The sequence below is a fragment of the Dipodomys merriami genome, unplaced genomic scaffold (genome assembly GCF_024711535.1).
Source record: "Dipodomys merriami isolate MVZ:Mamm:240054 unplaced genomic scaffold, mDipMer1.0.p SCAF_8, whole genome shotgun sequence".
NCBI classification, from domain to species: domain Eukaryota; kingdom Metazoa; phylum Chordata; class Mammalia; order Rodentia; family Heteromyidae; genus Dipodomys; species Dipodomys merriami.
Genome location: NW_027206401.1, coordinates 32388348 through 32414052, shown reverse-complemented (window position 1 = coordinate 32414052; position 25705 = coordinate 32388348). Strand labels below are relative to the sequence as shown.

General features: G+C 41.5%; 1 protein-coding gene across 8 annotated transcripts in view; it reads left to right on the top strand.

Annotated features, from left to right (window-relative positions):
* Positions 1–25705, top strand: part of Armc2 (armadillo repeat containing 2) — a 106377-nt gene that overhangs the window by 666 nt on the left and 80006 nt on the right. For 6 of the 8 annotated variants that reach the window (XR_011369442.1, XR_011369443.1, XM_070010978.1 and 3 more), the window contains exons 2-5: positions 2715–2975; positions 7363–7435; positions 13451–13616; positions 19930–20137. Coding sequence is in view for 6 of the 8 variants with exons in the window: in XM_070010978.1 (XP_069867079.1) it covers positions 2758–2975; positions 7363–7435; positions 13451–13616; positions 19930–20137 (665 nt within the window). In the remaining 2 variants the exon portion in view is untranslated. The remainder of the gene's footprint in view (positions 1–2714; positions 2976–7362; positions 7436–13450; positions 13617–19929; positions 20138–25705) is intronic. The other 2 variants (XM_070010981.1, XM_070010980.1) reach the window with 1 other exon arrangement.

Below are 25705 nucleotides of genomic sequence, written 5' to 3'. Positions count from 1 at the left end.
CTCACTGAAGTGCATTGTGACAATATTTACCACACATTAAAATATCTGTGTAACTTGCCACGAGTTACCGGAACATTAGGTCTTCCCCCCACCCTCCCTCAGATTTCTTGTAACTTGATAGAAAAATACACTTTACTTCTTTTGTATCCTGTTTTTGTGAATCTGATTCATTGTTGATGTTAAGTTGGCATAGCTGATATTCAATAAAATACTTTAATAAAATATCACTGATTTCGGAGAGGAAAACACCTGTATTTAAAATTTAAAACTTAACAAAATACGTGAAACACTTAACCTGTCATTATCTACTGCCGTTTCTTGTTTTTTAAAATGCACTTTGCAGGCATGGGAGAAAATTGTCTGCAACCTTTATCAGCTATCACTTGGGCAGGAATTGTTAATGTTTTCTGAGGATCAGGCACTATGGTAAAGCACTTTGCTTGAATCATTTCGTTTGATTCTCAAAACAGATCTTGAGAGACTATTATGATTACTGCCCATGTTTTATTTTATTTTATTTTTTTTGGGGGGGGGGGTCCGGTCATGGGGCTTGAGCTCTGGGCCTGGGCGCTGTCCCTCAGCTTTTCAGCTCAAGGCTAGCACTCTACCACTTGAGCCACAGTGCCACTTGTGGCTTTTTTTTTCTGCATATGTGGTGCTGAGGAATTCAACCCAGGGCCTCATGCATGCAAGGCAAGCGCTCTACCACTGAGCCACCCTCCCAGCCCACTGTCCATGTTTTATAGCGGAGGAAACAGGTTTAGAGATGTTCAAGGTCTTATTCAAGGTCACAGAGCTACAAGTGGCCTGTTTAGATGCTTGTATTAACACCAAAGAAATTCAGTCATGGAAAGAGTCCTGAGAATTTCATTTGCCTAGTACAAGTGTGCAGTGCCCAGCCTTTTCCCCTGTCATACCCTTATAGCTCAGTATTGCATTCAGCAAGAAGGATCTGGTTCAGGTGAGTATTAGCAAAGAAAAAGACAAATGTTTTGTTGCTATTTATTTTTTGTGCTGGTCCTGGGGCTTGAACTCAGGGCCTGGGCACTGTCCTTGAGCTTTATTCATTAAAGCTAGCACTCTACCACTTGAGCCCCAGCTCCACTTCTGGCTTTTGAAAGTCAATTGGAGACAAGTCTCTCACAGACTTTCCTACCTGGGCTGACTTTGAACCTTGGCCTACTGAGTAGCTAGTATTGCAGGTGTCAGCTACTGGTACCAGGTGATTGTCATTTTTAATTAGGTATAAATCTCATTAAATTATGGCTGAACTTTTCCCCAAACTAGGAAGAAAAACCCCCCCAAAACTTCAGCTTTAAAATTTCTCCTGTTGGTGAAGTCTTTCCCCTAGCAGTCCCATTATTTATACTAATTTAGTGTATTAAAATTATACCAATTAGAGGGCTGGGAAGGTGGCTCAGTGGTAGAGCGTTTGCCCTGCATGCCTGAGGCCCTGGGTTCCATTCCTCAGTACCACATAAACAAAAAGAAAAAAGCCAGAAGTGGTGCCATGGCTCAAGTGGTAGAGCGCTAGCCTTGAGCTGAAGAGCTGAGGGACAGCACCCAAGCCCAGAGTTCAGGACCCACAACCAGACCCCCCCCCAAAAAAAAATTATACCAATTAGAATAAAGTTTTGAAAAAAGGGTTGGAGATGCAGCTCACTAGTAGATTATTTGCCTGGCATGTGTAAAGCCCTGGGTTTGAGCCCTGGAACCACAAAGCAAAAGCAAAGCAAAAATCTGGACCATTTCCAAGTTAGTTTGTGATTGTAGGCTACAATAACACTTGAACAGGATCTGCATTCTCATGGCCCTTTACATGTGACTTCAGCTGAGCAAAATGGGTGGGCAAAGAAACATTTGCTATTGAGCTTTGGTATTCATTCATCTAGGATATGATCACAAAATGAAGGTGATTTGGATCAATTCATTCATAAATGTGGACAATTGTGGAACTAAACCATTCAGAGGTTTGCTGTAAAGACAAATGTGGTTTGAAAGTAGGTCCTATCTAAAATTTAGCCTTACACTAGCATGCTTTGAGCAGGACAGTGGGAAAGAAAAGGAAAATTTAGAAGTTTTAACAGACACCCATCAGTGTTTTCCTGTAGGTTAAAGACTATGAGGTGAGGGCTGAGAGCATAGCTCAGTGGTAGAGCATTTGCCCAGCACGTGTGAGTTTGATTGTTCCCTGTACATATCTTTCTCTCAATGGAATATGGACACAACTTTACAGCCCATCATTTGAGAGCTGCTCTCTCATCTTTGCCCTATATCTGCTCATATTGTTACCTACAAATTGCTCATTATATTTTTCAAGCTTGCCATAGAGGAATGGTTTGGTACACACATATGGGTTTCAGCACCCCTTTCTGAACTATTGAGTAAAAACTGTTGGTGTTAGCCAGGTACAGGTGACATGACTGTGAGCTATTCAGGAGGCTGAGATCTAAGGTTCATAGTTCGAAACCAGTCCAGACAGGTAAATCCATGCGACATCTTATCTCTTTACTTCTAATTAACCAGAAAAAAAAATCCAGAAGTAGAGCTGTGGCTCAAGTAGTAGTGTGGCATCTTTGAGCAAAAAGCTAAGGGACAGTGACCAGCCCCTGAGTTCAAGCCCCACTACTGTCGCGCGCACACACACGCGCGCGCGCACACACACACACACACACAAACAGTTGGTGTTTGTTTATTGTACCATATATTTGCAGGGTGTCGTGTCTAGCTGAAGAATATTTTACTTTAAAAGGAAAGATGCTATCTTCAAGTGATAAAAAGTTAGAAAAACTGGATCCATTTTATCAACCTTCAGTGGCCAAGCTGAAGACCAGTGCAGAAATTATAAGTGAAGCTCGAAATGCATTAAGAACCCTGAAAACCCAACGACCATTTACACCTCAGGAAGACCAGAGGAAACTATTTGGATCTTCCTCATCAAGAACACAAGAAAACAGACCTCCTTCCACCTTCAGGTACAGACACTTCCCTTTTGTGTACACTCAGGTGTTCTAGCTACTAGCTTACATCTCCCCTTCATTCTACTCTACCTATTTAGTAGTTCTCCTTTCTCCAACCACTGATCTTATTACTATCTCTATACTTTTGTCATATTGGATGCCATACAGGAAAAGTCATGTCATCTTTTCACATTGGCTTCTTTCATTGAGTAACATGCATTTAAGCTTCCATCATGGTTTTCCATAGTCTGGCAGCTCGATTCATTTTAGCACTTGCATTACTTGAATATACCACAATCTATCCATTTACCTACTGAAGGGTACTTCACTTGCTTTCAAGTTTGGGCAGTTACATAGATTTGCGGCATATACATGGATACTATAAATAACTATGAACCAATTTTTAGGTGGGTGGAAGTTTTCTGCTCTTTTGGACGACAACTAATGAGCATGATTTCTAGGTTATGTGGTAAAACACAAACAAACAAACCAAAAAAATCCAAATTGTCTTCCAAAACGACCATACCATTTTATATCCTCATTGGCAATGAACGAGAGTTCCTGTTCCTCTACATCCCCTTACTCATACTTGGCATTGTCAGTGTTCTGGACTTGGTCTATTCTAATGGTATCTCTTGCTCTAATCTGCACTTCCCTGATGCTATGTGGTTTGGAGCATCTTTACATATGCTTTTTTTTTTTAAGCATGTCTTCTTCAGTCAGGCATATGTTAAGGTCTGCAGTCCATTTTATTTTTAAATTGGGTTGTTTTGAGTTGTTTGTTTTCTTGTGGTCCAGTCTCAAGTATTTGGGGGTATTTTGGATAACAATCCTTTATCCTATATGCTTTGCAAATATTTTCTATCAGACCATGGTTATTCTTTCTGCTATTTTAATGGTGTTGTTTCTGTTAGTGTTGTTTTTACTTACAGAGAAGACACTTTTAATTTTAATGAAGTTTAGCTTAGCAACCCTTTCATGGATCATGCCTTTGGTACTATGTATGGCTCATACCTTATCCAAATCTAAAGTCATCTAGACTTTCTCCTGTGTTATCTTGTCAGATTTTATAGTTTTCACTCTTAACATTTAGATCTGTGAATAAATTTGAGCTGCTTTTTTTTTTTTTTTGGTCAGTCGTGGGGCTTGAACTCTGGGCTTGGGCCCTGTCCCTGAGCTCTTCAGCTCAAGGCAAGCGCTCTACCACTTGAGCCACAGCACCACTTCTGGTTTTCTAGTGGTTTTTATTATAACCCCTGCTTTCACTTTATTTGATGTTGGTATAATTTGTGGCAGGGAAGGGAAAAAACAAATCATTTAAATAGGGATACAGGTGGACCCATTGCAACAATGAGATGTACAAATCGTTATGTTGAAAAACGAACTTTACAACTTTGGGGGGGGTGAGGAGGGGGAGATGGGAAGGGATGGGAAGGGGAAACAAAGGAGGAGGCAACAATGCTTGATAAGAAATGTACTCATTATCTTGCCCGTGTAATTGTAACCCCTCTGTATGGTATTTTCACAATTAAAAAAAAAAATTAAAAAAATTAAAAAAAAAAAAAAAAAGATTCTCACAGACTTTCCTGCCCGGGCTGGCTCTGGACGGTGATCTCAGATCTCAGCCTCCTGAGTAGCTAGGATTACAGGTGTGAGCCGCCGGTGCCTGACTTGAGCTATTTTTTGTAAAGCATGTAAAGTCTATCTAGTTCCTCCCTCCTCCCTTATTTTTTGCATATATCCAGTTGTCTGAGCAGCATGTATCTTTTTGCACTGGAAAGCTCCTGACTTACAGTAGTTCAATTATGAGGTTGTTTTTTTTTTACTTAACAATAATGTGAAAGTGATGTTTGTTTAGTAGAAATTGGACTATTGAATTTTGAAGTCTAATCTTTTTCTGAGCTAGAGATCAGCACTGGCAAGGTATAACTTCTAGTCAGGCACAGGATCATGAGAGCAAATAACTGGGTTGCTAAGTTATGGTCTAGATAGATTACATAGATTGAATACATTTTTAAGTTCCAATAGGTTTGTTGGCACCTAACTCCACCGTGAGTCAAGGAACATCTGTACTGTCTTTCCTCCTCTGTCAAAGACGGGGACTTTTATGGACCTATCTGGGCTCTGTTCTATTGATTTGCTTCTCTCACCAGAATCACAGTGCTTGATTACTATATCATTACAGTTGTTCTTCTCTAGTGTTACATTGGCTATTCTGGATCTTTTGTCTCCATATTAAACTTTAGAATCAGTTTATTGATATCAACAAAATAACTTGACAAAATTTTGGTCAAGATTGCATTGGATCTATACATCAAGCTAGGAATAACTCCTATTTTGACAACATTTAGTTTTCCTATCCATGGAAATGGAATGTCTGTCCATTTAGTTTTCCTTTGATTTTTTTCCATTGGCTCATAAAATTTCCTCATAGATAGTGTATATATTGTCATATTTATAACTGGGTGTTTCTTTTTATAGGAATAGCTAATTTAAATGCTGTTGTGTTTTCATTTCGGTTTCTGCTGTTCATTACTGACATATAAGGAAGGCATTGGCTTTGTATTAATCTTCTATCCCGTAACCTGCTATAATCAGCTATTCATTCCAGGAGCATCTTAGTTTTGTTTATGTCCATTCTTTAGGATTTTTCCACATAGATGATCATATCATTTGCAAAAATGATTTTCATTTTTTCTTTTTCTTTTTTTGGGTATGGGGGGGTGTTAAAACAAGGCCTTGCTATATGGCCCAAGTTCTAGGACTACAGGCAAATGACACCCCACCCAGTGATAGTTTTATTTCTTCATTCATTCTCAATCTGTACACCTTTTAATACCTTTGCTTGTCTTAGTGCATTAGCTAGGATACCTAGTATGATGTTAAAAACCAATGATGGAAAGGAATATCCTTGCCTTGTTCTTGACCTTAGTGAGTAAGTTTCAAGTTTTTCATCATAAAGTATGATGTTACCTGTAGGATTTTTGTAGATATTCTTTTTGAAGTTGGAGAAGTTTCATTGTAGCCCTAGTTTACTAAGAGTTTTTGTCATGAATGGGTATTGGGATTTACAAATGCTCATTTTCTTCCTTTGCATAATGTATTGATAAAAGCATAGATTTTTCTTCTTTTTTTTTTCCTTTTTTTGTAGGTCATGGGACTTGAACTCAGGGCCTGGGCATGCTCCCTGAGCTCGTTTTGCTTAAGGCTAGTGCTCTATCACTGTGTGCCACAGTGCCACTTCTGGTTTTCTGGTTGTTAATTGGACACAAGAGTCTCACAGACTTTTCTGCTTGGGCTGGCTTTGAACCTCAATCCTCAGATCTCAGCCTCAGAACAGGCTAGGATTAGAGGCATGAGCCACAGCACCTGGTTAAAATTTTTCTTCTTTAGTTTGTTGGTGTGATAGATTTTCTAATTGATTTTCAAGATAGTTGGGAGGGTTGTTCTTCTAAGGTAGTTACTTCTTTATTTTTATTGATATCAATTAGTTGTAAAAGGGGGTTTTATTTGAACAAGTCTATTTATGTACACAGCGCTTCTTGATCATAACCATCCTCAATAGCTACTTTTTTTGTGTGTGTGGGGGTCAGTTGTGGGGCTTGAACTCTGGGCCTGGGTGTTGTCCCTCAGCTCTTCAGCTCAAGGCTAGCCCTCTACCACTTGAGCCACAGTGCTACTTCAGGTTTTCTGAGTAGTTTATTGGAGATCAGAGTCTCACAGACTTTTCCTGCCCAGGCTGACTTTGAACCGCAATCCTCAGATCTCAGCCTCTTGAGTAGCTAGGATTACAGGTGTGAGCCATCAGCGCCTGGCAATAGTTACTTTTTAAAGTTTGACTTTTGTTCAAGGTTCTTTTTTTTTTTTTTTTTTTTTTGGGTCCGGTCGTGGGGACTGAACTCTGGGCCTGGGCGCTGTCCCTCAGCTCTTCAGCTCAAGGCTACCGCTCTACCACTTGAGCCACAGTGCCACTTCCGGCTTCTTTCTTTTTGCTTATGTGGTGCTGAGGAATCGAACCCAGGGCCTCAGGCATGCAAAGCAAGCGCTCTACCACTGAGCCACCTTCCCAGCCCTTGTTCAAGATTCTTAAAGACAATTTTAGTCCTTGAGTTCCAGCAGCTACCTTAGAATAAAAATTTTAATAGTGATTGTTCTACCAACTTTCTAAAATGATATGAACAAAGCTTTTGAAAAAAAATCACTGTATATACTTAATTATTCAATATATTTAGGTAATAAAAAGAACTGTCAATAAAACATGTATTGTAAATTTTTAAATTGCTTTTTCCTCTTAAGGTTTATGTATTGAATACTTGCTTTTCAACTAGAGTTTACTAACATATATTAGAAACAAAAGGTAGAATTCATCCCAAACTAATAACTGCACCATCTCTCATGCCAGCCTTCATGCATCCAGTTTTGAGTTACCTGACTCCAGGCCTATCTCAGGTGCTCGTCTCAGTCCACTGGAGCTGGTGAGTACTGCACATCCCCACCACTGTTGCAAAGTGGCTTCCAAAAACACTGGCAGTTGGCACATAGAAGTGCATAGAAGGAAAGTATCACCTAGGCCTACATGGAGTAATAATTTAATATGAAAGCAGATTCTTATGTTTTTTCAAATATAATGGCTAATAGCTCGGGAAATACTTCTAGAGCTTACCTATACCTTGATAATAATTATTTTGCATGTACTTGTCCTGGGGCTTTAACTCAGGGTCTGGGCACTATCTATGAGCTTTTGTGCTCTACTACTTGAGCCACAACTCCATTTCCAGCTTTGTGGTGATTAATTGGAGATTAGTCTTATGGACTTTCCTGCCCAGGCTGGCTTTGAACCATGGTCCTCAGATCTCGGCCTCCTGAGTAGCTAGGGTTATAGGCATGAGCCACTGGCACCTACCTGATAATAAAGAATTTTAAAGTCATTTGGTAAACAAATAATTCACAATATTTTTGTTTTTGAAACAGTTCTATACATATTATTTCCTTTTTTAACAGTTATGCATACATATTATATGTAAAATTTGTGAAAATTGTACATGTACTCTTTAAGTGTATATGTGTGTGTGTGAGAGAGAGAGAAAGAGAGAAAGAGAGAGACCTGTTATTAAAAAAAAACCAAAAAGCAAATCAAGCAGTCTCCTGGTCCCTAATTCTTCATTTTTTTCTTCTTTTGACTTCTTTTAACATATCCTCACGGTCTCTTGGTATTTTTTTTCAGTTTGTGTGTGTGTGTGTGTCCAGGTTTTAAATAGCACGTTGTCTTGCTGTTCTCTGACTTATGAGCTAGAAAAATTATGACTTTTAAGGACAATAGTAATCCCACTCTTGTATGTCTTCTCATTTCCCGTCACCACACATTTACCCTTCTTCTCCACTGCTCTCTTTCCAATATAAATGGATGATAACTGGTTAGATCAGTTTTCTGGGGTAGTAATTATATAAAACCTGTTCATAGCTGAGCTTTGAATTGATGATAACTAATAATGCTTCTCTCTTTTTATTCTTACCTTCACCAATGTTTTTTCCCTAGGGTGTTAATTGTATTGCTTTCAGGATTTTCAGTCATCAACTTTCTTTTTTTTCTTTTTTCTTTTTGTCATGGGGCCTGAACTCTGGGCCTGGATGCTGTCCCTCAGCTCTTCAGCTCAAGGCTAGTGCTCTACCACTTGAGCCATAGCACCACTTCCGGCTTTTTTCTGCTTATGTGGTGCTGAGGAATTGAACCCAGGGCCTCATGCATGCAAAGCGAGTACTCTACCACTGAGCCACCTTCCCAGCTAGTCATCAACTTTCTTACTGGAAATCTAAGTTGCCTTTGTGTGTTCAGGTACCAGAGGTGTCCTATGAATTTACCTCATTTGGAAGCTCTCCAGCTTCAGCCCAACCCCTTGTCCTGGGAACGGTTCACCATCATCCCAGGAGGCAGCTCCAGCCCCTCTGTGGCTTCTTCCTATTTCCTATATCCCAGGTCCTTCTCTTTCTTGACTCACACATGTTTTCGTGGACCATTCCCTTCCATAGCTTTGTGAGACAGGATGCATAGGAAGGGTGATTATTCCAGTTTCTATTTCTCTGCTTTATTTTGTTTTTTGTTTTTGTTGGTCGTGGGGCTTGAACTCTGGGCCTGGACATTGTTCCTCAGCTCTTCAGCTCAAGGCTACCGCTCTACCACTTGAGCCACAATGCCACTTCCAGTTTTCTGGTGGTTTATTGGAGATAAGAGTCTCAGGAACATTCCTGCCCGGGCTGGCTTTGAACCATGATCCTCAGATCTCAGCCTCCTTAGTAACTAGGATTATAGGCATGAGCCACTGGCACCTGGCTTATTTCTCTGCTTTATTAACTGGCATTCAAATTTAGATACATAAAAATAATTGTTCTCTTATTTTCTATTGGATAACATTGACAGAAATGTGATCATGAGAATAATTAGAGAAATTGTATTTTATCTTTACCATCATCAAATCAGTCCACTTGTTTCCTAAACTGACCAAGCCCAGTTAATATTTTTAGCCACTTTTTTACTGGCAGAAAAGACACAGATCATGAAAAGGCAACGTGATGCATTTACAAAGTAAGCACTCAGAAGTCAGCAATTCAGAAAGAAAATGGAGTCTATAACACTATCTATGAGATCATTTGTAACCTTTGACCCTACCCTCACCCAACCACTGCCTCCCCAGAATAACTACCGTGTTATGTTGTCATTGTTTTTTTTTTCTTTTTTTTTTTTTTGGGGGGGGGGGTCCAGTTGTGGGGCCTGAACTCTGGGCCTGGGCGCTGTCTCTCAACTCTTCAGCTCAAGGCTAGCGCTCTGCCACTTGAGCCACGGTGCCACTTCCAGCTTTTTTTTTCTTTTTGCTTATGTGGTGCTGGGGAATCGAACTCAGGACCTCATGCATGCAAGGCAAGCGCTCTACCACTGAGCCACCTTCCCAGCCCTATGTTGTCATTGTTGTTTCTTCCTTCTCCTCTTATTCCTTCCTTCCTTCCTTCCTTCCTTCCTTCCTTCCTTCCTTCCTTCCTTCCTTCCTTCCTTCCTTCCTTCCTTCCTTCCTTCCTTCCTTCCTTCCTTCCTTCCTTCCTGTTTCTGAACGGTGTGGCAACTCTACAGTAGCAAGTCACAGGCTTCAGGTGATGGGAATCCAGAAAAGCTGTAGAGAAAATTTTAGTGATAGAAATGCACACAGAACTGACACCTCAAAAAATTAGTCTTAGCTGGGCACTGGTGGCTCATGTTTGGAATCCTAGCTACTCAGGAGGCTGAGATCTGAGGATCCCAGTTCAAAGCCAGCCTGAGCAGGAAACTCTGTGAGACTCTTATCTCCAATAAACCACCAGAAAACCAGAAGTGGCGCTGTGGCTCAAGTGGTAGAGCACTCGCCATGAGTTGAAGAGCTGGGGGACAGCACCCAGACCCAGAGTTCAAGCCCCATGACCAACAACAACAACAAAATTAGTCTAAGGAGAATTTTTAATTTTTGACTTCTAAGAGGTCTTATACTCTATGTGTGCATTCTGTTGACTCATAAATTACATCATTATCAACTTTCTGAGTGGGATGTCATTAATTGCTTTCCAGCCTTTATGCAGAGTTGGGGAGACCCTGCCTTCAGTCTCTGGATCTGAGGAATCAAGGGCAGAGATTAGTCAAGGGCTCAGGCTTTAGGATGAATCAAGGCCAGCTTAATCCTTTAAGTGAACTATAAATTACACCTTCCTTGTCTAGTTTGTTGCATCAAAATGGTCTATGTGTCTTCAATGAATCTGGCTTTGTATCTTCAGTGAATCTGGAGTTCCATTGGCCAAATCAAGTCTTAAAATCTGGCCTTCCCAGTGTACTTGATTTTACTTAGGTTGTTGGTTTGTTTAGTGAGAAGGAAAACCCTGTGAGGAGAGATTCTCAAGTGAAGATTAGTAATTATTCACAACATTCTCTGATTTCTAAGATTATTTGCACTTCATAAGAAAAAAAAAACTCTTACAAAGTTTTAGCTGAGCATGGTGATAATGTGTACAATCCCAACTACTCAGCAGGCAGAGACAGTAAGATCTTGAAATTGATGGCAGTCCAGGCTAAGTTAGGGACCTGATCTCAGAAATAAAATACAGCCAGGTGCCGGTGGCTCATGCCTACAATCCTAGCTACACAGGAGGTTGATGTCTGAGGATTGCGGTTCAAAGCCAGCCTGGCATGAAAGTCCACGAGACTCTTATCTACAATTAACCACCAGAAAACTGGAAGTGACACTATGGCTCAAGTGGTAGAGCGCTAGACTTGAGCTGAAGAGCTGAGGGAGAGCACTCAGGCCCCATGACCGACAAAAAAAAAAAAAAAAAAAGAGTAAGGCTCAGTGCATGGCTTAAGGGGTAGACACACATGTAAAGCCCTGTGTTCAATTCCCAGTGACACACACAGACACACAGACAGACAGACAGACAGACAGACAGACAGACAGACACACACACACACACACACACACACACGCACACAAACATTTGCAGACTTGTAGTTTTCTCTTGAGGAATTAAAAATGCCTTACACATATTAGTTTATAGTCTAATCTAGTGAGATACATGACTGAATTTTATTATAAATAGTAATTTTGTACCAGGCAAATAATGCCTTTGGTCAAGGAACAGTTATACTATATTGCTCACCAGAGATAATTTGGTTACCGTCTTTTGGGGAAAAATTAACCCTCCAGACCATAATTTTCCTTTTAATAAGTTCTTTTATTTACTACCAAAAACATTTATAACAGTTTCAGTATCTGTAAAATAGACCATTTGCTATATTGACATTATTATGTGGCAAACTTCATAAACTTGTTTTGTTTTAGATGCCTGCTTTGTTGGTCAGCTATTCATTGCTGTGGCACACAAAATACCTGAGCAAAACTACCTAAAGGAGGGAGAATTTGTGTGGCTCAAAGTTTCAGAGGTTTCCAGGCTTGGTTCCTGGGCACTATGGCTTCTAGGCTGGTGCTGTAGAAGAATGTCATGGCAGGAACTCATGGTAGAATGAAGTATCTCAGCCCCTGAGAGACAGGGAGTCAGAGTGCCTGAGCTAGTGGGCTCCCTCTATTTCTTGCTTATATTCCATCAGGCTCCAGCTTATGGTATGGGACTGTATTGTTCACATTTGGGATAGGGCACCGCCTTTAATGAGTCCTCACTGGAAGCAGCTTCACTGACATGCCCAGAGCTGTGCTTTACTAATCTAATCTCCTCAGCCTTCTCAATCCCATCAATGAAGATGACACATTACAGCTGCAGAGTGCAGGAAACCTTATATTGACCTTCAGTACTGAAGTTATGAATTTTGTTTTTCGTAACTATATAAAGTACTTACTTCCCTATATGATACTCTTTGCTTTTCTGTTACTATTAGCTTCATGGACAAGTCACACTCTTATAACTATTTTTCAACAAACTGGGGAGATTACAAAGTAAAGTAACTGTGCCCTGAGCAACTGTGGCAGTATTTGTGTAGACAAATTAGTGCACCCTCCTTAGAGTCATGTCATAGGCCAGGGTCTTGATTTGTGGGAAGAGTTCAAAGGGACTGAGAACCAAATCTGATAATAAGGAGTGAACTGAGTGTGTAAGGAAGGGAACTAGCATTTACTGGGCTTCAATACAAGGATGCATGTCTATTATAAAAAGCTAGGTGCTAGTAGGTCATGCCTGTAATCCTAGCTTCTCAGGTGGTATGCACCTGTCATCCCAGATATGGCAGGAAGCCTAAAAAGGAGGATTGCAGTCCATGATGGCTAGGGTAAATAGGCTTATCTCAAATAGGTCATTTGCTTTAAAATTTCTTAATATCATTTAAAAAATACTTCTTTGAAGGGAGGCATAGTGGTAACATACTTAAAATCTAGCACTCAGGAAGCTAAAACAGAACTGTGAGCTCAAGGCCAGGCTAGGCTGCAGAGACCTTATCTCAAACAAGCAAGCAAAACCCTAACTTTAGTGGAATCTGTGGTATGTAAAATTGGTATTCATAGTTCACATAAGTCTTGGCCAATTTAGGTGTCCAATACGTATTTTTCTGAACTAAATTGAACGCAGTACTTTACAAAGCTAGTTGACTATATTATAATTAATTTCATCGTCTCATAAAACTCATGTTTGTTTGCCAGCCTGAGTAACTTGTGTCTTTCAAATAGGCTAAGCAATGTAGCAGAATGGTCTATTCAAATAATTGACAAAAACAATTAATGACGACAGGCCTATCCATATGGATAATCTCACAAGTGTTCAAGTGTTTATGGAAGTGTTATGGAAGTAGATTTAGGAACTTTAATGATGCCTGGTAATTTTGATGGCTAATGAGCAAGTAGACCTAAGGATCCACTATGATGCCAGAAGGAAAAGAAAGAAAGAAACAAAGCAGGAGGTTAGTTCAAGGGGAGTAAATGAGCCTTGAGAGGCAGAGACTGATGCCGATCTTTTTGGTTTTTAAATTCTCTTTTCAGAAACCAAAAGCTCCACCATCTTCCACCATAGAAGAGGACCTCTGCCTGCCTAAGCCCCCACTGGACCCTGCAAAGATTCGAAAAATAAGCAGTGCCCGGGCACGCTTGTTCCGGGCAGCCTCCCAGGGGGCTCTTCTGCCCGACAGATCCCTTCCTCCAGCTGAGTGTAAGCCGTGCCATGTCCTTTCAACCCTGGGGACAGACATGCTGCTTAAGTTTGCTACAAAAGTTATTTTTATGTGATTTTCCATAACTTTTGGGTTTTTTTTTTACATATAAACTAAGAGTTAATGTTGGGTAAAAGTTGGCTATACGTAGTTTATATATTTTCCCCAGGTGTTTACAAAGAATATCTAAATAACACAGAGTTTTATTTAAAATAAACATTTCTGTGTAGTAAAAGGATATTAGGAGAAATATTTCCAAAGACTTGGTTCGCATACGTCAGGAAGGAATAATGTTTAGAGTTTGAAAAGTTGTCTATTTGAGAGCCAGATGCCATTGGCTCCTACCTATAATCCCAGCTATTCGAGAGTCTTGAGATCTGAGGATTGTGGTTCAAAGCCAGCCCAGGCAGGAAAGTTCATGAGACTCTTATCTCCAATTAGCTATCCAAAAAAAAAAAAAAAAAAAAAAGCTGAAAGTAGAGCTGTAGCTCAAGTAGTAGAGCATTAGGCCTTGAGTACAAAAGCTCAAGGTCAGCCCCCAGATCCTGAGATCAAGTCCCATGACTGGCACACCTAAGCACATAAACACACACACACACACACACACACACACACACATATACACACAATTAATTGCAATTGAAAAATGAATGAGAATGATAAGATTCTTATCATGAACACTAATCCTCTGATTTAATACCTTCCTGGTTCCTGAAACTGCATAAGCAAAACTTGAATGGGTCCCTTGCCATGTATGGGGCTGCTTAACCCCGTGACCAAGCAGCCAGGCCTTGCTTCCAAGTTTCCTTTTCCTTCCAGGTTAAGGGTCAGGACTCCTCCCCACTACTGGCTGCTCCTGCCAAGTTCCCAGAGCAGGGTTAAGCTTTAAACCCGAGTGTGTCAGCCCCCTCCCCCCACCACATGAGAGGGTGGGTATGGCTCACTCTCCAGCATCGCAATCCCCTCCAAAGCCAGAGTTACTGGAGCACTTTTTCTTCTTTCTCTCTGCCATCTCCTTTGGTTGGTGGTGATTTAAAATTTGCTTTCTCTCCCCATGTTTATTTTATAGCCGAGTATCAAATGATCGGGTTGTATTTTGAATGACATTAGCTAGCTTTCCACCCTCAGCCCCTTCTGTCTTACTTATTGTTGAATATTTACAATGATCTGAATCAGTAAATTAAAACAGAACTTTACTTACTTACTTACTTACTTAACTTATTTTGCCAGTCCTGGGGCTGGAACTCAGGGCGTGGGCACTGTTCCTGAGCTTCTTTTGCTCAAGGCTAGCACTCTACCACTTGAACCACAGCACCACTTCCAGCTTTTTCTGTGTATGTGGTATTGAGGAATCGAACCCAGGGCTTCATGCACGCTGGGCAAGCACTCTACAACTAAGCCACATTCCCAGGCCCTATTTTATTGTTAAAAACCAAGCAAACAAACAAACAAACTTGAGTGGGATTTTTCCTCCTGCCACAGCAGTGTTGTCTGGAGCCTAATCCAGGAGACTCCATGTTCTAAAGACTGCCTCCCATGGGTGGGATCATGCACAGAGTTTTCCAAGCTGCAGGGAAAGATCTGTTAGTAGAATAAAAAACAATTTGGCAGACCATATTAGCATTGTTTAAAAAATAAAATAGAATAGAAGTAATGGAAAATATTAGGGTACACCATAATGGTAAGTATTGCTTCAAGAAACTTCACTTCAGCTGTCAGTTTGTGTTCAGGGTCAAATTATAAATGGATTTTTAAAACCATGAGCCCAAAAAGTTCCTGGTGATGTGAAAGTGACTGGATGATGAATGTCTGCCCCCCCCCGCCCCCCTACCCCCTTACCCCCCCCCCACTCAACCTCTGGCCCCTCCTTCCCCAGCTCAATTCCCTCCCTCCCTCCCTCCATTAATAGTCACAGTACAGAGGCCAGCCACCACCTACATGCCTACATGCAGTGAAACATATCTTCAGTGTAGTTCTTCTAATCCACCTGTTAGCAGAGAACTCACATCCCTAAAGGCCCAGGGCTCTACACAGGAAATAACAGCAGTAAAAAAGTCATTGCCGTTTTAAAAGCACACATCAATTTAAAGTAAATACTGGCGCTCTGTGCCTTGGAATCTGTCATTTGTGTACAAGCTGTGTGGATTTTATTTCCAAGGCACTATTGTCTAAAAAAGGTGTTCTGTTCACACCAAGGCCCCAAAGTCATCTATGCCTGGAGGGAAAGGGCCTAGCCTTGCCCTTAGTGTAAAGTTGTTTGTAGTTGAAAGTCAGTAGATAAGGGCGGGCTTAGGGTGTGGGGCAGGTTTGGACCTTCTGGTTTGAAAACGGGAAGGGGAAAGGATGGGGCAATCATCTCAACCGGGCCCACAGTTGTATGGCTTTGAATTCAGAACTGCTTGTAAATTGGATATGATATTGTGGCTAATGTATTCCCTGCTATTCAAGCTGCAGAGAGACTCAGGACCTGCCTGTCACACTTTCAGTCATCAAGGCCTCTTCTACTTCTCACAGTCTGCATTCTCCTTCCTCACCACTGCCCTGTGTCTCTTCTTACCTCTTCCCTGTCTGCAGCCTCTGGAGCTAGCTACAAGCAGAGCCTAGGGAAGTTGAGCATCCAACTGGATGTGGCCATGAAAAACGAGCATGTTCTGTCTCCCATGAAGCATAAGAGGTCATGAAGGAAATAACCCACATGCCATCATCCCCTTGCTGAACACCTTTTTTGTTTTTTTGTTTTTTTGCGTCCGGTTGTGGGGCCTGGGCGCTGTCCCTCAGCTCTTCAGCTCAAGACTAGCGCTGTACCACTTGAGCCACAGTGCCACTTCCAGCTTTTATTCTTTTTGCTTATATGGTGCTAAGGAATCGAACCCAAGGCCTCATGCATCAAGGCAAGCACTCTACCACTGAGCCACCTTCCCAGCCCATTGCTGAACACCTTTCAACCCCTTCCCCACCCCATGGCTGCAGGAGTGCTTGCCAAACTGAGTTCCAGAGAAATTCTCGGAATAGTGTAGGCAGAATGTGGACAGATTTTCCTTGGGAAAGGATCCAGCATTTAAATCAGTCATGGAAACACCGGCCATTCCTGGCCCTCCAAAACACATTAGAGGGTATGAAAAACCATCCAGGGAAGAAATCCATTTACTTTAAGTCCAACCCACATTTCCCAAACCTGCTTGACTGAGGGATCTGTCTCTTGAGAACACAGTTTGGAAAACCATAGAAGATAGCACCATTTTTCTGTGAAGAGTCAGATTGTAATCATCTTAGGCCCCTATGAGCATGTAGTCCCTCTCCAGCTCATTGAACACTGCAGTAGAGAATAGAAGCAGCCATTGCTGATTTTTGGCCACTGAAACTTGAACTTCATGTAATTTTCACTTGTCATAAATCATTGCTCTTCATCTGATTTTTTTTTAAAATCAAAAATGTAAAAACCATTTTTAGTTCCTAGTTTTGCAAAAATATGAGGCAGGCTAGATTTGCTGGTTCAGTAGTTTTCTCACCCCTGGTTGAAGGGGTGAGGTCCCAGTTCTATTGCTTGCTCAGCTGTATGGGTACCTGGTTCCAGCCTTGAATTCCAAGCCCTTCTCTTGCCTCTCCTTCTGTCCCCTTACCCAGAGGGGGCCACTAGCACTGTGGAAGCCCTTGTGGTTCCCACACCCACATTTCTACCTCAAGATTTAGGCAGGACCCACTGTACAATTTTCTGGGCTCAGTGAAAAATGTGGACTTCTTTGTTTAGACAGTAAGAATTTCAAAATAGCCCGTGAAGCTACCTGGGCTCTGCTCCATTTCCTTCTGTTTGCCTCCCATTCACCTATCCAGGCTGCTCAGGTTGCAGCTCTTTCACACATCTTTCCCTGATCAACTCCCAATCTTCTCTACTCTCTACCTCCTTGTTACCTGGCTGGGTCCACACTGTACTGCACTCATCCCTTTTCTCGTCTGGCCTCTCTGTCTCCGTGACTGCACTGAGCAGTAGCCCAAGAACCTAAAACAGGTTGTGGCATATAGCAGATATGAAAGAAATGTCTGTAGGTTAGTGTTTCCATGTGGTAGTGCTGCACATAGCTGTCTCCTTTGGACATGCCCATATCATCCACGACAGAATTTCCGCATTGTGCTACATATATGTGTACAAGCTTTGACACCAAGCTTTGTCATACATGCTTATTTTACTGATGTCCCTCCATCAGGAGTCTGAATGGGCCCAGGGTAGTGCTCTAGGTTAGCAATGATCCGCTGCTCACCCCAGTAGCTGGAAGAATAGAACATATGGTTCTGTTTCCCCTTCTAGAAGTTCTATGATGGCTAGGACATCTTGTTCTCCATAGGATTGTTCGTGTATGGAACAGCACCTGGCACATGGTAGTGTTTAATAAATACGAGTGAAAGAAATGCTAAAAGAGAAATAGACTAAAAGTGCTTTGTAATCAAGACAATATGTGTGCTGAGTAATTTAGTAGCACAGTTGTGTACAGTGATGTGGTTACAGGGACCTGGACCAGAAGACAAAGTTCCAGTAACACGACAACATCTCCTAAGTATCTGTGTGTGTGTGTGTGTGTGTGTGTGTGTGTGTGTGTGTGTGTGTGTGTGTGTGTGTGTGTGTGTGTGTGTGTGTGTGTGTGTGTGTGTGTGTGTGTGTGTGTGTGTGTGTGTGTGTGCTGGTACTGGGGCCTGTACTCAGGGCCTGAGCACTGTCCCTTAGCTTTTTCATTCAAGGTTAGCACTCTACCACTTGAGCCACAGCTCTACTTCTGGCTCTTTTTGTGTGTGTTTAGTTAATTAGAAATAAAAGTCTCATAGACTTTTCTGCCTGGGCTGGCTTTGAACCACAATCCTCAGATCTCAGTCTCCTGAGTAGCTGGGGTACAGGTGTGAGCCACTGAGGCCCAGCTAGGCCACATCATTTAATCCTTATTTTATTCCCAAGAATGGGCCACAAGAGAGGGGATGGGCCACTGAAGAGGTGAGAGAAAAGTTAAGCAGCTTGCCCACATTACTGAGTGGTGTTCAGATACCTGCTCCACCCCATAACTGATGGGTTTGGAAGTGTGTGTTCATTGTGCCTTGTAGGCCTGGCTTTCTCTGTGCCTTCAGATGGGTCATTTAGTCTTTTGAGTTCTTAATTTTCTCATCATCAAAATGAGGGCTGGGCTCACTTTAGGTTTAAAGTTTAGTGTTTTGAAAGCAGCGAACTTGGTCAGTGTGCAATAGGTGGTTTTGTTATTGTTAGCTTTTATGGGTTTGTTGGTTTCTAAATAAGTACAGAAAAAGACACCTTGAGTCATTTTGGAAAAACTTGCAAAATATTATTTTCCTATATGCAGCTCATTTCACTCCCCAAGCCCCTGCCTTCCTGCCATACTGCAGATTTACTTTCTCTTCTCCTTTGACAAAATATTTTATCACAGACTAGATAGAATCCAGTAGCAGCCCAGACAAAACTTCGATGGTCAATTGACTGATGATAAAAGTGTGGTATTTTAAGTCTAAGAGTCTGTGTTTATAAACTCATTGTGTTTTGTTTCAGAAGTAGAATGTCTTCGTGCAACTTTACCTCAGGCCTCACTAGAAAACTTTATAAATAAGTCCCAGCCGTACAATTCTGGGCCCCTCTGACCACCTCTTTCCCCTTCCCCTCCCACACTGCTTTCCTGCTGTTCCTCTCCCAGCCCAGGTACTCTTTTCCATCCAGCCTCCATATTAACATCCCCTGTGCTCCCATGACCCCTTATTGCCCCTCTTCCTACCCCCTTTTACCCTTTTCCACTCTCTTTGCTATTTTTGCTTTCTTTGGTCATGCTTATTATGTTATAGCAGACCATAAATCTTATTTATTATGGTGTATTACTGTTGTATTTTTACACCCATGAGGATGGACTATTTTTGAGGCAAAATATCTCTGTTTTGCGGCTAATTCAGCCAACTGTCTAAGGCAGAGTTTGACCTCAGGGAGGCACTTGATAAACTATTTTAAGATGAAACAATGTAACATATGAGAAAAGATATGACTAGGGAACATGGAAATAGGTAGGTAGACTAAATAGGCCATACCCTAAATTCTGTTTTCTTTCCAGTAGACATGAAGCCAATGGAGTTAAGATCCTATTCATTTTTAGCTGCGGAAGTGATGATTTAAACTTGTCATTGTGGTGCAGTCTTGTGTTCAGGGAGGCTTGGCCATAAAACATAAGTAACAAATAACTTTAAAATTCTATAAATTATGATAGAAAATAACATTGGAAGGCACTAATTCCTGAAATAAGAAATACTTTGAGAAAACATGTTCTGTTATTACAGCAAAGAAGATAACACAATACAAAGAAGCAGTTATGATGGGGAACTCTATGGTGAAAATCAATGGGATTCATTTAACAGAACCAAATGCCATTGACCACTTAAAAAGTCACCCAGTCCAGCTACCTTATGATGGAGGCTTCAGAGAAATCAAAGGCCAAGAAGTGTTCAAAGAAGCACCACCTTTACCATCTCATCTCAGAAGAGAAGGGTCAGTATACTTTGCATTTAATTTTCTGGTAGAGTAACTATGTTATTTATGAGGTTTTTTTCCCATTGTATGTAGAAGATTCATGTTCTATTTCCCTTTTATAGGAGCAAATTTTAAATGAATGCATGACTAGAAGAGATATTTTTTTCCTTCACAGCTGGATAGATGTTTGATCATTCTCTATGTAATCCCCAGGGACCATTTTATTAATAATTGCCAACATACTGCTCCTTGGGGCTGTCACAATAAGATTCAATGAGGCTGTGGCAGCCATTGCCCAAATGATGACTGATCATTTTGTGTGTGTCTTATTTGAGACTCTTGTCTGGCCTGTAAGCTCCCACTACATACTTGGGGGTAGTGCATATATTGTTACTATATTGTAAATTCCACAGCAGATCTGTAGATTTCAGCTATCTGTGCCAGCCCTCCATTAGCCCCTCATGTTGGCAGTTTCTTACAGGCTTCTTCAAGACGTGTGCTTCCTACAGCTTGAAAGACTTGAAGAAGGACAAACATTCTCTCTTTGGTCTGCATACATCTTTTCCCTGGTATCTTACTGAACAGGCAGGCATGAAGATAGCAGGGAAAGCAGGCCGGTTCCCAATCTCAGCCAGTAGTGATGCTGAGATAAGCACAAGGCCTTGGACTAAGCAGGGTCACTCAGTTAAAGATACTTTTTTCTAGGATTCTCCATTGTCCATCATGGACAAATGCCCAGCTCAAACTTGCTTAACAAGATTAAATACCATGGCCTATTTTTTTTTAAAGCCCAAGTACTTATGCTCTCACTTGAGATTTTGGGTTTGCCTTTGGCTCAGCCACATGTACATCCAAAAATGTTTCCCTGAAGTCGTTGTTTGGCAGCTGGTTAGTTTAGCTGAGCTGCCCTTGTGTGCTGACACAGCCTAGAGTGTCAACTAGCAGAATTTATATATTAAGCTACCTTGAGGTCCTTGTGATGTCACTTTGCAGTCAAAACATTTTTTTTTAAATGAAAGGTGGGGGGAGGGATGAAATGTCTCCTTAAGTGGAAAAGAACAACTTCAAATTGGGACTCGGAGTTGAGCCCATCAAAGTAGCCTTTGCCGTCGAATCTTTTCCAGTGGGTGAGTAAGAATAGGCCACGGAGCTCAGCCCTGAACCATAGAGGGCAGGAGGACAAGCCGTGCTTCCTTCCATCCTGGAGTAAAAGAAGGAAACACTTCTTTTGCTGCATCCATCCTTACAGTAATGAAAGCTGACGAGGCAAACCAGACAAAAGCTATTTAATTTGTTTATTTATTTTTGTAAAGCTTTCAGATGTTGTAGAACAACCCGACCCTGCCAGAGTTCATCACGTCTTTTTCATTCAGGGACAACAAGGGCATTTGGTAGTTAAAGATTTTATCCCCCACACAGCAAAGAACAGGTTCTTTTAGGGGACCGGACATAGTCTTTCCGACTATCCAAAGGGAGGAGGTGTTGGTGACAGCACTGCTGATTGTCCCTTTGTTTGGAAGTACAGCTTTCATGTCACACAGCCACGGCTGGCGTGGAGTCTGTGGTGCACCCTGGGAAGTTTAACTTTCAGTAACAAGCTTTCCCCTCCTTTCATCTTTATGAGGAATTTTGTTGAAGGAATTCCAACAACAACAACCAGAAAGAAAAAAAAAAAGTTTATGCAGTAGGATTAAAACAAACCAGAAAATGGAAACTCTTAGCAATTCTCCCTTCAAGTACATTTGGGAATCAGTCAGGGACACTTGATAATTGTTTCTTGTAAACATTTAAAGGAATAATTCCAAGAAATGATCTCTGCTAGGCGGTGGCTTATTCCCAGTTTTGATGTGAAAGCCCTCCCCTCAATGAACACTCCCTCCCCCCTGCCCCAATCAGGAGACCCGAAATAGAAAATGAAGGCCCTTGGCAGTAAGCTGGACTGGTAGAAGGGAGGTAGAGGTAGGAGAGGACAGTGACAGGGGACAGAGTAAGTGATGTGCTGACACGCTTGCTCCCAGTGTGGGGTCTAGTGGGCTTTCCTTCCTGTTAAAATACTGATAGTTAAGACATGGCATGGCCTGAAGTTTAACTTTATACCAGTTACGATGGGGGAAGATTCGCTAAGCAAAGTACCATTACAAACGAGATATTAGGGATGAGGTAACTTCCCCAGAGATTCTCCAGCTTGTATGAGGCTGCCGTCCTCAATCCTGTGTCCACTGAGGAATCGATTGGAAGTTTGGAAAGTTGATTCCTTGGCAGCACGTCACTATTTCTCACTCTGTAGTACATGATTGAAAAGAGTAACACTGACATTAACAAGGAGGGTGAGCTGAGTGCTGGTGGATTACTTCCTAGCTACTCAGGAAGCTGAGACCTAAGAAGCATGGTTTGAAGCTACCCTGGGTAGAAAAATCCCCAAGACTCTTATCTCTAATTAATCAGTAAAAAGTTGAAGTGGAGGTGTGGCTCAAATTGTAGAATGGTCAGCCTTGAGTGAAAAAGCTAAGCAAGCGTGTGAGCCCTGAGTTCAAGTGCCAGTGCTAGCACAAAAGAATGACAGGAAAGGAAAGGAAGGGGAGGAGGGAAGGGGAGGGGAGGGAAAGAAAGGATGAGAAAGGAAAGAATAAAAAAGGAGTATGTAAGCCGGGCGCTGGTGGCTCACGCCTGTAATCAGGAGGCTGAGATCTGAGGATCGAGGTTCAAAGCCAGCCCGGGCAGGAGAGACGGTGAGACTCCTATCTCCAATAAACCACCAGAAAACCGGAAATGGCGCTGTAGCTCAAGTGGTAGAGCGCTCGCCTTGAGCTGAAGAGCTGAGGGACAGGGCCCAGGCCCAGAGTTCAAGCCCCATGACCGACAAAAAAAAAAAAAAGGAGTATGTACATCTCGGCCCAGCCAGTGGTCCTATCTGATGAGCCCTTTGTACATCTGCATAAATACCACTAAGGCTTTCTGTGTGAATATTCTACATGTCCTAGTTAGGATCTAAGACCTGGGGGGGAGTCTCAGGGTAACCCGCCAGGAGTCAAGATCTCTGTAGAATCTCTAGGTCGTCTCTCAGCCACTCCATTTAGTTGTATGCCTTCTACCAAGTTTCCTAATTCCCCCAAGGGGCTTTTTCCTAACCTAGGAGATAAAAAGACTCCTCTCCCTCCTTTATCTCTACTACCTTCCCAAGTACAGGTTGTAGAATGAGCACTCAGGTTGAGCAGCCTTACTTGTAAACTAACAAGGGCCTTTGATATGGTTAAAATAAAAAATGAGGGAAGTGAGCTTCTGGCTAAAGATGATAAAGTCAAGCACTCTGCAGAAACCCAATGAAAACAGCAAAGAATGAAAAACAGAAATAAATGTCAATGAAACAGAAGAAATGGCTCCAAGTCCAGACTATAAAACATGGAGTAAAGCTTATATTGCAGTACTGGGTTTGATTGTTTTTTATCTTCCTGGCAAACTTCCCTATACAGGGAAGCAGCCCTCTCACATTGTGCAGTAAACGCTGCTCTGTCTGACCCTGCCCTCCTCGTGTCCCTCACCAGGGGTGGCCAGGTGACCCAGCTTTAGTGGTTGGTTCAGAGCTGGGCTCATAGTTCAAGTGAGGCTGACTGAGATCTTCCCTGGGACTATCCCCAAGGCCTTTGGGAAATGTGGTCTTTCTCCAGGCTGCAAAGATAATGTAGTCTGGCAGCTGACAGAGGCCCTTTCACTGCCTTGTGGAGGGAGGCTCTGAAATATACAATCAGAGCAATCCAGTTCAAGAATAACTATTAAGTCCTAGATCCAGTACTTCAAGCTACCACTTCAGCATTGCAGACTACTCTCCATATTTTACTTTTTTTCTTTTTCTTCCTTCTCTTCTTCCTCCTCTTCTTTGTGCATTTTGTTCTCTCTCTCTCCTCTCTCTCTCTCTCTCTCTCTCTCTCTCTCTCTCTCTCTCTCTCTCTCTCTCTCTCTCTCTCTCTCTCTCCCCCCCCCTCCCTCTTTCTCTCTTTTCTGGTCATGTCATTTCAGATTAAGTTTTGTTACTTGGAATGTGGCAATCAAAAAGTCTAGTTCATTTTCTTTACTGTGAAAATAAGGGATGATCTGAGAGTGGATACATACCTTTTCAGACTTTGAGCAAGAAACAGATTTTACAAAAAGTGAGTTTTCCATTCCGATGAATGTGTCCAGTAGCCTGTTGAAAGAGATGAGATCTAAGGATGTGGGTAGCCTAAAAGAAAGAGAGGATGCCTACAGGAATTCAGTTCAAGATACAAATTATGAAATGTTGGGGGACATGGTAGAGCTGAGGGTGACATGTTCTCTTTATTGCCTGTGAGCTGGCAAATTTGTGTGTATGTGTGTGTGTTGGGGGAGGGGTTCACAGATTAGAATTCAAGCAGTGCATCATGTAAAATGGATTTTTAGTGAGTCACAACACCCTATTCCATAATACTCCTCAGAATAAAAGAAAATAGATTTTATCATTGGATATTCAAAAACTTCACCTCCACAGTACCCAAGTGCTCTTTTTCTGTGGATCTTATTCAACTTCAACAAATGAAGACAAATTATATCAGGATAAAAACTAAGCTAAGACTCAGCTTAGATAAGTAAAAAATATGACAAAAGACAGGCTGGAGTGGTGGTTGGATTGTGATTAAGGCAAACAAGATCCTGTTAGGAAAATAGCTAAAGAAAAAAAAAAAAGTGTAGGGAAGACCTGGAAATACGCCTTTAAATAAATAGTAAATCACCTACCTAGCAAGTGCAAGGCTCTGAATTCAAACCCCAGAATTGCCTAAAAAAGAAAGAGAAAGAAAAGAAAAAACAGCATGACAAATGACAGATGAAGAAAATATATCACAAAAGACAGTATCCTCAAAACAATGTGAGAAGAGTTAAAACAGTTCTCTTTGGTCTCATAGGAAATGTAGGCAATGTGAACCTTCCATTTTACAGAAAAGGAGTAAGAGCTCTTCTTTGGGTTACAGGAACTCAAATTAGAGACTATAAATCCATATCAGGTGATCAAAATAAACTTGCAGTTCTCAAAAAAGAAATCAAAGAAAACAATATGCATATGAGGAGAAAATGACATTAAGTAGGATAAAAATCAATTGAAAATGTAATGAGGACAGGCAGAAGAAATACACAAAAAGAAATGAATAAGAAAGCAGCTGTGAAAGAAAGATTGGGAGAGATATGGAAGAATGAAATTCAAATTCTTGAAGGGAATCTTTCCTAGCACTGATATGGAATTGAGGAGCAGGCAGTCTTCTGAGTGATTATACATATTAATTCATTTAATATTACAATAACCAATGGAGACTCGAAGAGGTCAGATTAACAAGAACAAAACAGAAAAATATTAAGATGTACTAGAAAAAAACTTTCTGAAATAAGACCTTATATCAAAAGCACCTAAATATACAGTGTCCAACAAAACTTGGTATGGAATACTCTACACTAAGATGTTATGTTTCCAGCAGTATTTAGCACTGGAACACTACCCAGTATGCCACACATGGTCAATGACTGTGGAAGGGGTGAATGTCTGGATACTGGAAGTACAGGACCCTCTGATGTCAAGAAGTGAAT